The following is a 12,701-nucleotide window of genomic DNA, read 5'->3' on the forward strand; positions in this document are numbered from 1 at the left end:
GGGGTCAGAGAGGGCATGTACCATTAGGTGACTCATTTCCTTGCTTTTGTGTCAGATGTGGTGTGTGGCAGCAAGCCAAACCATGTGGGGTGCATCCGAGGGTGCTAAAGGAGTTGGCGGATGTGATTGCAGAGCCATTGACCGTTATCTTTGAAAACTCATGGCGATCAGGCGAGTTCCCGGATGACTGGAAAAAGGCTAATGTATGGCCATCTCTTTTCTTTTTTTTTTTTTTAAAGGAAGGAAGAGGATCCGGAGAACTACAGGCCAGTCAGCCTCACCTCAGTCCCTGGAAAAATCATGGAACAGGTCCTCAAAGAATCAATTTTAAAGCACTTTGAGGAGAGGAAAGCGATCAAGAACAGTTAGCATGGATTCACCAAGGGCAAGTCATGCCTGACTAACCTAATTGCCTTCTATGATGAGGTAACTGGCTCTGTGGATGAGGGGAAAGCAGTGGATGTGTTATTCCTTTTGATACGGTCTCCCACAGTATTCTTGCCAGCAAGTTAAAGAGATATGGGCTGGATGAATGGACTATAAGGTTGTCTGGCTCAATGGGGTAGTGATCAATGGCTCTATGTCTAGTTGGCAGCCAGTATCAAGTGGAGTGCCCCAAGGGTTGGTCCTGGGGCCGGTTTTGTTCAATATCTTCATTAAAGATCTGGAGGATGGTGTGGATTGCACCCTCAGGAAGTTTGCAGATGACACTAAACTGGGAGGAGAGGTAGATATGCTGGAGGGTAGGGATAGGATACAGAGGGCCCTAGACAAATTAGAGGATTGGGCCAAAAGAAATCCGAGGTTCAACAAGGACAAGTGCAGAGTCCTGCACTTAGGACTGAAGAATCCCATGCACCGCTAGGGACTGAATGGCTAGGCAGCAGTTCTGCAGAAAAGGATCTAGGGGTTACGGTGGACGAAAAGCTGGATATGAGTCAGTGTGCCCTTGTTGCTAAGAAAACTAATGTCATTTTGGGTTGTGTAAGTAGGAACATTGCCAGCAGATTGAGGGACATGATCATTCCCCTCTATTCAGCATTGATGAGGCCTCATTTGGAGTACTGTATCCAGTTTTGGGCCCCACACTACAAGAAGGATTTGAAAAAATTGGAAAGAGTTCAGAGGAGGGCAACAAAAATGGGGGCCTGGAGCACATGATTTATGAGGAGAGGCTGAGGGACCTGGGATTGTTTAGTCTGCGGAAGAGAAGAATGAGGGGGGATTTGATAGCTGTTTTCATCTACCTGAGAGGGGGTTCCAAAGCGGATGGATCTAGATTGTTGTCAGTGGTACCAGATGATAGAACAAGGAGTAATGGGCTCAAGTTGCAGTGGGGGATGTTTAGGTTGGATATTAAGAAATTCACTAGGAGGGTCAGGAAGCTCTGGAATGCGTCACCTAGGGAGGTGGTGGAATCTCCTTCCTAAGAGGTTTTTAAGGTCACACTTGACAAAGCCCTGGCTGGGATGATTTAGTTGGGGATTAGGTCCTGCTTTGAGCCGGGGGTTGGACTAGATGACCTCCTGAGGTCCCTTCCAACCCTGATATTCTATGAGTTCATGATACTGCCTCTCACATGCTAGCTCTTCTTCCTCTTTAACCTCACTCAGCTCCCTCCCTCTCATTGCCCCCATGACTTATCCCCGCTTGCCTTCACTATTGTAGTAGTGCCTTTTCGCCTCCCCTCTTCTCCTTCCTCCCAGCTTGCCCTTGGTAACTTCCCAACATCCCAAGGTGCTGGGATGCATTAGGCGAGGTATTTCCAGTAGAGATAAGGAGGTGTTAGTACCAGTATACAAGGCACTGGTGAGACCTCACCTGGAATACTGTGTGCAGTTCTGGTCTCCCATGTTTAAGAAGGATGAATTCAAACTGGAACAGGTACAGAGAGGGCTACTAGGATGATCCAAGGAATGGAAAACCTGTCTTATGAAAGGAGAATCAAGGAGCTTGGCTTGTTTAGCCTAACCAAAAGAAGGTTGAGGGGAAATATGATTGCTCTCTATAAATATATCAGAGGGATAAATACCAGAGAGAGAGGAATTATTTACGTTCAGTACCAACGTGGACACAAGAACAAATGGATATAAACTGGCCATTGGGAAGTTTAGACTTGAAATTAGACAAAGGTTTCTAACCATCAGAAGAGTGAAGTTTTGGAATAGCCTTCCAAGGGAAGCAGTGGGGGCAAAAGACCTATCTGGCTTTAAGATTAAACTTGATAAGTTTAAGGAGGAGATGGTATAATGGGATAATATGATTTTGGCAATTAACTGATCTTTAAATATTCATGGTAAATAGGCCCAATGGCCTGTGATGGGATGTTAGATTGGGTGGGATCTAAGTTACTGCAGAGAATTCTTTCCTGGGTATCTGGCTGGTGAACCTTGCCTATATGCTCAGGGTTCAGCTGATTGCCATATTTGGGGTCGGGAAGGAATTTTCCTCCAGGGCAGATTGGAAGAGGCCCTGGAGGTTTTTCACCTTCTTCTGTAGCGTGGGGCACAGGTCACTTGCTGGAGGATTCTCTGCACCTTGAAGTCTTTAAACCATGATTTGAGGACTTCAATGGCTCAGACATAGGTGGGAGGTTTATCGCAGGACTGGGTGGGTGAGATTCCATGGCCTGCATTGTGCAGGAGGTCAGACTAGATCAAAATGGTTCCTTCTGACCTTAATATCTATGAATCCCCAAGGCTCTGAGCCACCACCATCAGCTTCCTCCTGTTGCTATCCTACGTTACAGCACCTCCTTCCCCCGCCTTTTAGGGCCTACATCCCCTCGCTCCACCTATGCCTCCGAGCTCGCTGCCTTCTCTTCAGTCACACTCCTGACAGACAAGTCTGACAGGAAATAATAGGGAAACTGCCAGGGTGTTATGGAAAGGGAAGAGGGGTCTTGAGACATTACTCCCCAAACCTTCTAGTTTTTGCAGAGAACAGGCTCACATGGGGTGGTTTGAGCCGTACAGAGACATTACCATTCTCTGTCCAATGCCACATGACTGTCCCATAATGGGTCCCCCCCATCCTCTCCTTACCCTTTGGCCACCCTGAGCTTGGTTCTTTCTAGTCTGCTCTCCCTACCCTGGGAGCACTCGCCCTCTCTTCTCCTTCCCATCCCTTCTCAACCCCCACTGCTGTCAGGAATCCTAGTTAGCCGTTGCTTCTCACCGGTGCTTCCCCCCATTTCCTGACTACCCGTACCTGCCTGGTCCAGCGCAGGCCCTGCACCTGCCCAGAGAGCTGAAGTAGGGATCCTTAGACCTAGGCCGAGTCCCACTGGAGCCCCGAAGGTCCTTGCTCGTGGAATCCTGTCCAAGAATGGGGTCTTCTCTGTGAGCCCTTCAGGGCAGGGAATATGGCTCATGCCACGTGCCCAGTTCAGCAAGCTCCCAGACATGTGGCTCACGCTGACATCAATGGGAGTGGAGCAGGCCCTAACTAACCAAGCACTGCACAGACTGATTGTAAGGAGGCAGTGTGGTGAGTACATTGCTTTTCACACTGTGGGATGCGACAAGGCATCAGGGGGACGGAAGTTGGGACACAGGGCCACGGCTGGCTGCCGCACCAGGGAAGGCACGCAGGGAGTCATCAGGGTGGGCGAGAGCGCAGCCCCACCCTGCCCAGCCATGCCCTGACAGCAGCCTGCTGCTCCTCCCCGCCCAGATGGCTGGGCACTTCCTGTGTCTTCTCTCTGCAGCCCTGCATATTTCAAACCCTCCACAGCCTGCAGGAGTGAGAGGCTCTGGACAGGGGGAAAGAATGCCAGGAGCCCCAGCCCCCTCTGCACCATATTGCCATGGGCTCCTCTGGGGATGGAGCCAGCTGGGTCATGCTGCCACCCCGGCCATGAGTTGCCCGTTCCCCTCAGTGAGTCCTTTTCTGCTCAAGATGGGCAGGAGTTGGTTGTGGGAGGGGAGACTGTGATGTGACTCCCACAGAGAAGGGGAGCAAAGAGGTAAAAAAAAAAAGCTTAGGAATCTCTGGTCTAGTGCTGCACAGGGACTCAGGGGAATTGGGTTCCATTCCTGGCTCTGCCCCCAACTTGTAGTCTGACCATGGGCAAGTCCCTCTGCCTCTCTGGGCCTCTGCTTCTCCTCCCACCCTTAAGTCTTTTTAACAGCAAGTTCTCTGGCACAGGGACTCTCTCACTGAGAGTTTGTACCTAGAACAAGGGGGCCCTGGTCTAGTGATAGTAATGATGATGGTCACAGGGCTGCTTTAGCCCATGTTCCACAGGGGCTGTTCAGCCAGCCCAGAACCACTGGAACACACCATGGTCTCACCATGCCCCTTCACCGTGCTCCAGCCACCACTTAGTCTCCCCCAAATGCTCCTACACCACTGGAGGTTGCCTATCACAGGAATCGCCTCTGACAGCTGTAGGTCCCTTTTGCACAGCTGTAGGGTGGCTACATGGTCTTGAGCTTGGCTGCTGGTCCAGATCGGAGTTGGTGACTGCAAGGGCATTCCACTCTCTGAGCATGAACACCAATTCTAGAGCTGTGAAAACCCTAATTCATCTGGGATGTGATGCTAGATTCACCCTCTGTGCACACTACACACAAAGTGTGTCTGTCCACAGTTACCCTATGGAACTTATTGCCAGGAGGTGTTGTGATGGCCAAAACTATCATTGGGCTCAAAAAAGAGTTAGATAAGTTCATGCAGGATAGTTCCATCAATGGCTATTAGCCAAGATGGTCAGGGACACAACCACAGGCTCTGGGTGTCCCTAAACATCCAACTGCCAGATGCTGGGACTGGACAACAGGGGATGGATCACTCAATGATTGCCTGCTCTGTTTATTCCCTCTGAGCACCTGGCACTAGGTACTGTCAGAAGACAGGATACAGGGTTGGATGGACCACTGGTCTGACCCAGTCTGGCTGTTCTTATGTTCCAGTCCATAGTGCAGACTGCCACAGAGACTTTGTGGGGTTTCTCTGTTGTACCTTCCCACCAACTCTGCACCAATGTAAATGTTAAATTGGAATGTCATTTTGGAACACAGTAATTGGGGGAAATTCACCTTCTGTCTGTTTGCACAAGAGGATGGAAATAGGATGAGTGACTGAATCGCTCTTTCCACTCGCTGCACTCCCTGTTGGTCCCCTCTGCCTGCCCATCCTAAGGGAACAGATGGAGGAGAGCTGCCCCAAGTGAAACAAGTGCTTCCCTGGTCAGTGATCTCCATGCCAATCGGTCACCGGGGAACCAAGTGGGCAACCTGAAGCCACTCTCAACATGTAGCAATTGGTAGCGTTTGGCTGTGGCCAGGTACCTCCACACCAGGTCAGCAGGGAATGAATGGGTTTTTTCAATGGAGACCCAGACATGAGACTTTAATGGGAAGCTGACAAATGTATACAAGTGATAAGAGCTTCTCTAATGAGCCTGTATCAGTGGACTGATAAAAACCCTGACATAGCAATACAGTGAGCAGACATGCCTGTTCCTAGATTGTCCAAGGACCTGCTGAGTTACCATCTACGCATGGCATTTGGTCAAAGTCCATCTTTCAGTCCAAATGAGTGCTCAGAAGCAGGTGAGATGAGGAGACGGCGCCAGGGTTTGCAGGTGCAGCCTCTACCTGCATTGCAGATTGTCACCCCATCTGCATCCTCCGCCCCAGCCTTTTGGTGAGAAATGGGGCCTTTGCTAAGAGAGAGCCTGACCTATAGACCTGGCTTCCCCTTTGGCACCCATCTCCATCCTCTCGTCCTACGACTGCTCACTGAATGGGGACAAGTGAAAAATAAGGCACAAGTTCCCATCAACCTTTGTGAATTACACTTGCAAAAAATAATTCAAAAATTTTTTTGTGAACACTTTTTGGTGTGAATTCAAACTTTCCAACTTGGGAACAACTCAGAACCACAAGCTCAGCGTGGAACCAACACCTCAAAAGCTTTGCTCACAGGGCTTGTCTCTTAATATGACCCTGGTCGCTCAGATCTGATACGCTCCCTACTGCCCCCCTCCTCCTGAGCTGGACTCTTAATGGGCCAGATCCTCAGCTGGTGTAAATGAGTCACCCCAATAGTTTCAGCGGAGCAAAGCCCATTTACATCTGCAGAAAAACTGGCCCATTGCATCTTCTTCCTTGGCAGTGTTTAATCATCTTGCTTGATGATAATATTTGAATGGTGGGCGAGGACGAAGCTGGGCAGTGTATGAGGCATGCTGGACAGGTGTCCTTCAGAAACAGAGTCCCATGGCTGGAGGTTGTAACCCTGTTCATACTCTGGCAAAACCCACACTACCAATCATTCATAATGCTAGACTTGCCACCCCCCCAAATGCCCTCAAACACACCAAGGCCTGGTCTACATTCAAAACACTCATTGGTGCAACCCCACTGATTGGTTGTGATTTTGAAAGGACATTTCTATATCGGCACAAGCCCCAGTGTCCATGCAGTTACATGGGACTAAAAGTCCTTTTGCCAGCATAGCTTGTTTCGCTTGCCAAACCAGTATAAGCTATCCTGGCAAAAGGCCTTTTTAGCCAGTGTAAGCAGAATCCACACTAGGAGGATTTGCTGGTATAGCTATATAGCTGTCCTGGAAAACCCTTCCTTGTCTAGACTGTACTTCAGTCACAGAGTCTTTGTATCATCAAAAAGAAAAGGAGTACTTGTGGCACCTTAGAGACTAACAAATTTATTTGAGCATAAGCTTTCGTGAGCTACAGCTCACTTCATCAGATGCATTCTGTAGCTCACGAAAGCTTATGCTCAAATAAATGTGTTAGTCTCTAAGGTGCCACAAGTCCTCCTTTTCTTTTTGCGAATACAGACTAACACGGCTGCTACTCTGAAACCTTTGTATCATCAGTAGCCTGTTTGGAATAAGGTGGCAGTTTCAGTCTGGTTCCCAATGGACAGGTGTCCACGACCCTAAAACCAGCGCCTGTGTAGATGGACTGATTCTCTCCCTGCAGTTCCTGGAGTGGTGGAGCTGCGGGGAAGGGTTGCACTGCAGCAGGCCGTACTGGACCCAGACTCCGCACAACTTCAGTTTCTCCCCTTGCATCTCGCTCCTTCTCACAGGCACTAGGCTCTGACTTGTGGAAAGAAAAAGTCAGAGCAGAGTCTGGGAGAAAAGTGTAGGCTCCCCAGTGCCACCCTGCCCGGCCCCTTCGCCTGCCTTGGGGGCCGTTTCCATGCCAAAAGCAACTTGTCACTCACTCTATGTCACTTTTTTTCTCCTGGCTCTCTCTCTCCACTCAGCTTGGGATGCAAGAGAACTAAAACTCTGCTCGGAGTCTCTCTCCCTCTGGGCAAGCTCCATAGAGGGCTTGCCATGGGGGCACAAGCATCCCAACATGGGCAGCAGGCTGGCCACACCATCGTGCCAGGAACTGCCAGCTTGCAGGGCACAATGTGATGCCCGAGCAAAGCCCCTTTGCCAAGAAGCCACCCAGAGCCCTCAGCCTCCTCCAGAACCCAAGTAAAGAAACCACTACTTACATACAGTCCTGTGTGTCCCACTCCAAAGAAAGGGAATTTCACTGAGATCGGTTGAAGCCCGGAGCCTCCATCATCCTGTTTCAAAGTGACAGCATCCCCCTGCTCCAAGCCAAAGGGGTAAAAGTCAGCCAGAGGCACAACACCCTCGACCCAAACCCATTTCCCCAGGGCTAGGATAGCCAGCCAGCCAGCCAGGCCCCGCATCTCCACAACACACTGGCTGTCGCTTAGTTTAACTCAGAGTTACACCGGGGCTTTTTTTTTTTTGGCTTTCATCAAGCAGAACTTTGCAAAACCCTTCTATCTGTTCTTGCGTGGGCTGGTTGGGTTTTTAACGCTGGTACGATTTGGTTTTGTTTGGAGGGGATGGAGTAGGGAGGGGAATGCGATAAAAAAAAAGGCTGAGCTGCAAACTCCCTAGCAGGAATAAAAAGGCACAGATCTCAATGGTGGAAAAGCCAGAGTCCCCCCGCTTCCCCCCTCCTAGGCAGTGTAGCGTGGGGAGAGTTAGGCACCACTGAAGAGAGCTAGAATCTCTGTATAAACAGAAAGGTCCCAGAGTCGCAGGCCAGTCACTGTGGGTCTCTCTCCACTGATTCTTCACTCTCAGCTACACTAATGTCTCTGTTTAGCTGAGGGGGGGGCTGAGGGGGGGGCTTTCATTCACAGAGCAAACGCCACCCGGGCTGGCCATGCTTTAATAGTCAGCACATGGCCAGCCAATCAGGGATCTTAGGGGTGGGCTATGTAAATGAAAGGCTGTTCTTAAAGAGCAAGGGCCAGAACCAGCAGTTGGGGAAGAAGGAAGGGCTGGGTTCACTTTTAGGTGCTCCCTGCCTGGCTTTCTCCTGCAGTGGGGTGGGGGCAGGGCGCCCCAAGGGGGTATGCCGCCTCCTCTCCCAAGGGCCTGTGCCAGGGATTGGGGTTAGCGTGCTTGGGGAACAGGGCATAGAGGGATGGTGCAATGGGTCACCCTGGCGTGGGGATGAAATACTCTGGAGGCTTCACTGGCAGGGAGTACTCGGGCACAGCCTCAGGGGTTGCGGGGATCTCAAACAGGCAGGAGTCACAGGGAGCTAGCAGAAGTATGGATCTGCTTCTCACCGGGGCAGAGCCCATATTCACACATGCAGCCCCAAACCCCACTGGGCCTGGGGGGGGGGGGCTCTGGTGTTTGGCCAAGCCACCACCATCCTGACCCCGGCCCCGCCCCGAGAACCCTGGTGGTGTCCTCTTCCTTTGGAAGGTGGGAGGGCAGAATTATGTGCCCTAGGGCTCAAAGCAGAGCACACTGGGGTTAGAGACTCACCAGCCACTCACCCACATTACTGATGGGTGCCATTCATTTCACTGGCGGTGCCAGTAGCATCCAGAGGCCCCTGAGAATGGAGAGCGTAGAAAGCAAAAGACTCCTGCAGCTGCTTCTCAGCAGCTTGTCCAGACTATGGAGCATACAGGCACAGTCCAGGGCCAGCCTTGAGGTCTGGGGAGTTCAGAAGGGGAGATCAGGGCCTACATTGTCATTGCTTCTGGTGCTGCTGCAGGAAGGGGCGGGCAAGGAGCCGTTTGCTCCCAGTAAGAGAGCAATGTGGAGCTGTCCCAGACCTGCCAGAGCTTGCAGACTCCTGAAGTAGCCATCTGCTTTGACTGTACTTATGGCCAATCCTGAGTACAGCACTTCAAAGGTGACACTGTCTGAGTCATATCATCCTGTTCACCAGTCAAGGTCAGCAATTTGAGCACCACATGCTTCACGATTGTACTGGATTCCCACAGTCTGGGGAGATTAGGGGGGAAGGACCACATGGGTAGGAGCCACAGGAGGCATGTGGTTCAAATCCCAAGGCCAGAATTCACATTGCTGAGCTGCTGGCAGGATTATAGCTTCAGAGCTTCCAAGGCCAGAAGGGACAATTGTGATTGTTGGCTTCTAGGAACAGCATCCTGCAAGAGAGAAGCCAACACTGGGTGGGAGAGTCCTGCTCAGACCAGCCCCACGGGGACAGAGACATGATGGCACAGACCACGTGGGGAGGACAGAGCCAGTGGTGCTGGAACAATTTGAATGGGGGGGGTGCTGAGATTCACTGAACCAAACTGCAAACCCTGGATATGATGGAAACCAGGGGGGTGCGGCAGCCCCCCTGCAAGTCCCCTAGTTCCAGCACCTATGGTCAGAGCTGATGCCAGCTTCCCCTGGGAAGCATCGCCCTGTGGTCACCCTGGATAGCACAGAAACACGGATGAGAAACCAGCTTGCCTTTAGTTTGATTTGGGAGTGAAGAGGTTAAAGAGGCAAAATCTAATTTTAGAGGCTGAGCTGGGGACAGATTCTCACAACTTAACACAAACTCCCTGCAGGAAGCAATTTTTTTTTTATAAAGGCTACACACTGAACCCTCCAAAGCCTTTTATATTAACTCTTTGAGGGCCAAACCTGTGAACATCCCAGAACATAACACTGATAGTGAGCAACCAAGTGGCTATGCAAAGCAAATGAACGTTTCAAGTGGATTTTGGAGTTTGATGTCCATATTCTCCCGCTTTTTAATTAATTTCTCCTGGTTTAATGACTGGCACACCTAAAAACATCCCATGCAAAACTGCTGTCTGGTAAACGTGTGTGCGTGAACACAATGCACAGCAATATGTATGTGTGTGTGTGTGCTGTGTACGTCCATTTATATGGATACCTGTGTGTGCGTGTGTACTTGTGTGAATGTCCGTGTGTGTTTCATGTATGCATTTATATGCATGGATGTAAGTGTGTGTGTGTGGGGGGGTGTTACCTTCCCGCCAACAACAAGCTTCTCATCAGAACTCCAGCTTATAGAGGTATGTTGTATTCTTGTGGCTGCTGGTTTCTTTCTCCTTCCCATTACTGTCCAGCTGTTAAACCTCACCATGTGGCAACAAAGAAATGAATGAACCACAAAGGGGTCTGGTCTCACGGGCTCCTGGCCCCATCCTGCTGGCTGTGTCAGGGAGAGTCTCTGCATGATGCAATCAGTAGGAAAGAGGCAGCTGAATGGGCTTGGGGTACTGGGGCTGGAATTGTCTCATTGAGCTTTTATCATTCTGTATTACTATTATTGTTGCCTCTTATTGTCTGTTACAGTGGCACCCTGGTGCCCATTCAGGATTGGGCCCCCCATTGTGGGAGGTGCTGTACAAAGAGGTGGCAACACTCCCTGCCCGTAACAGCTTACAGTCCAAAACAAGGGGCTGTGCTTCCTGGACACACTGCTGTGCTGCTGGGCTATAGTAAGGGGATCATAAAGGAACAGATGTTGATGAGGCAGCAAATGCCCCCTGCTCTGCCTGTGTGCTGGGGCTATGCCTGAGGCCAGGCTGCCTGCGCAGGAGCTGGGCCCAGCCAGGTCAGAACCCAGAGCAATGCAAGCACGCCGGGGGAATGGTGCCCCAAGTGCCATGATGACACATGGGCAGGATAGAGCTGATGATGTGCAAAGTAAGGCAGCTGCAGGCTCCTCTGTCTAATGCTCCCCAGCACTACTTGCCCAGGAATGCCTGGCCAGTCCCAGGGAGATAGGCCGTGAGGCATAATGTAGAACGGAGAACTGGAAGGCTGCTGCAGCAATCGCCCAGTACACCCCACTCCAGTATTAGCGTTTGTAGGATGGCTAGGCCACGCTGCATACATACATACATGCAGGGCAGGCCCTGCCCCAAAGAAGGTCCCAGGTAAAGAGACCAGATAGACCCCAGGGGAAGAAAGGATTGTTAGCTCCATTAAACACCTAGTGGCACTAGGCTCAGAGAGTATGGTGCTCTGCTCTCAAAAGTGCTCTGCTCTCATTTACATATACAAATGGTGTGGGTGGCTCTCTGCAAGCACTCAGCCCCCAGCAATGCCCAACCTTCACCAGGGCCACGGAGTTCTCTGTACACCCTTGCTATGGCCAGTCCAGAGATTACCCACGCCCAGTCGGCCCCACAGGCGTAGCTATGGCCTGTCTTCTGATGGCTGAACTGTCCTGCCCCTCCATATGGAGCAGCGATCAGCACCTCCCCCTTCCCACACACACTGGGTGAGGGGAGACTGGCCGCCTGCAGCAGTTCTCACCCCACGGCTGCCCAGCAAGGAGCCCTGCCCCCCAGCTCCCTCAGTTCAGTCCCCAGCCTCCCCTCTGCTGTTCCTGAGGCTCTTCACCCCCCTCTCCCAGGCCTGGGGGGCAGCTGGAGCAGGGCCCCTCTCCCTGTTCCAGGTTGGGTGCTTGCAGGGAAAGGGGAAGGGGCAGAGCTTCCCTGAGCTGTGGGGCTCCTTAGCTCCCCCGTCCCGCCCATGAGAACAGCGTGGGCTCCTGAGGGTAGGGGTCAGAGCTCCACCCACTTGCTGCAGCAGATCCAATTGGCTGTTTACACCCTAGATGGCTTGTGAGTGGAGATGCCAACCAATCTGGGAGGATCCCCCAGGCAGAACTGACATGGGGCCCCTTGCTGGGATAGGGCTGTAGCTGTGTCATTGCCAGGTCTGCCCCCTGGTGACCAGGGGCATGTTAAGCCCTACAGAGCCTCAGCCACAGGCCCGGGCTGCCCACGGATGCAGCGTTTGCAGTGCTGTGCACGAACAGGGGTTGCCTGGTCTGGAGCGAATAGGCTGGCCAGCTTGAGGGGGGAGCGGCGGGGTGTGTGTGTGTGTCAGACTGGCCCCTCTGGTTCTCCAGCCCCCTCTCACAGACTGAGTGGCTCAGCGGCCACAGGTGTAGGCGGCAGGGCATTGGGATGGGGTCCCTGCTCTGTGAGCGTGAGCAGTGAGGGCCAGGATGGCTGTACAGCAAGGATCTGATGTTTGGCAAGGCTCCCTTCCTCTGTTACCTGTGTTCAGACAGGGGCAGTCTGGAGCCTGAGCCACTGGGGTTGCAGTGGCAGGAGAAAATGTCCTCTCAGATAACATCACGGTCAGGTCAAGACCCAGCCGGTTCATTCAGGAGATGGGACCTAGGCTCGGGCAGTTGTCTGCTCTTTCCCTAGGATACGGCTGGATGCTAACATAAATGGGTGCGCCATAAGATGGCCACCTGTCTAAGATGGTATCCACATACCTGGCACCTAGGGGGTTGTTAGCTACCATCCAGCCTGAAATGTTGTTACAGCAGCACCATCAGCTTGTCCTTACTGCATTGTGCGCTCCCAGGAGCTAGGCTTCCTGAGCCCCCTGGGGGCCAGGCCTTATAGAGTATTACAGCAAGGCCT

General features: G+C 51.9%; 1 protein-coding gene across 2 annotated transcripts in view; it reads right to left on the reverse strand.

Annotated features, from left to right (window-relative positions):
• Window positions 1–8,114, reverse strand: part of SNED1 (sushi, nidogen and EGF like domains 1) — a 110,567-nt gene extending 102,453 nt beyond the window's left edge. The window contains exon 1 of one of the 2 annotated variants that reach the window (XM_038415613.2): window positions 7,485–8,114. In XM_038415613.2, the coding sequence (XP_038271541.1) occupies window positions 7,485–7,688 (204 nt within the window). In that variant the 5' untranslated portion in view covers window positions 7,689–8,114. The remainder of the gene's footprint in view (window positions 1–7,484) is intronic. The other variant, XM_038415614.2, reaches the window with a different exon arrangement.
• Window positions 8,115–12,701: the final 4,587 nt, after the last annotated feature.

This window comes from Dermochelys coriacea, chromosome 9 (genome assembly GCF_009764565.3).
Source record: "Dermochelys coriacea isolate rDerCor1 chromosome 9, rDerCor1.pri.v4, whole genome shotgun sequence".
Taxonomy (NCBI): domain Eukaryota; kingdom Metazoa; phylum Chordata; order Testudines; family Dermochelyidae; genus Dermochelys; species Dermochelys coriacea.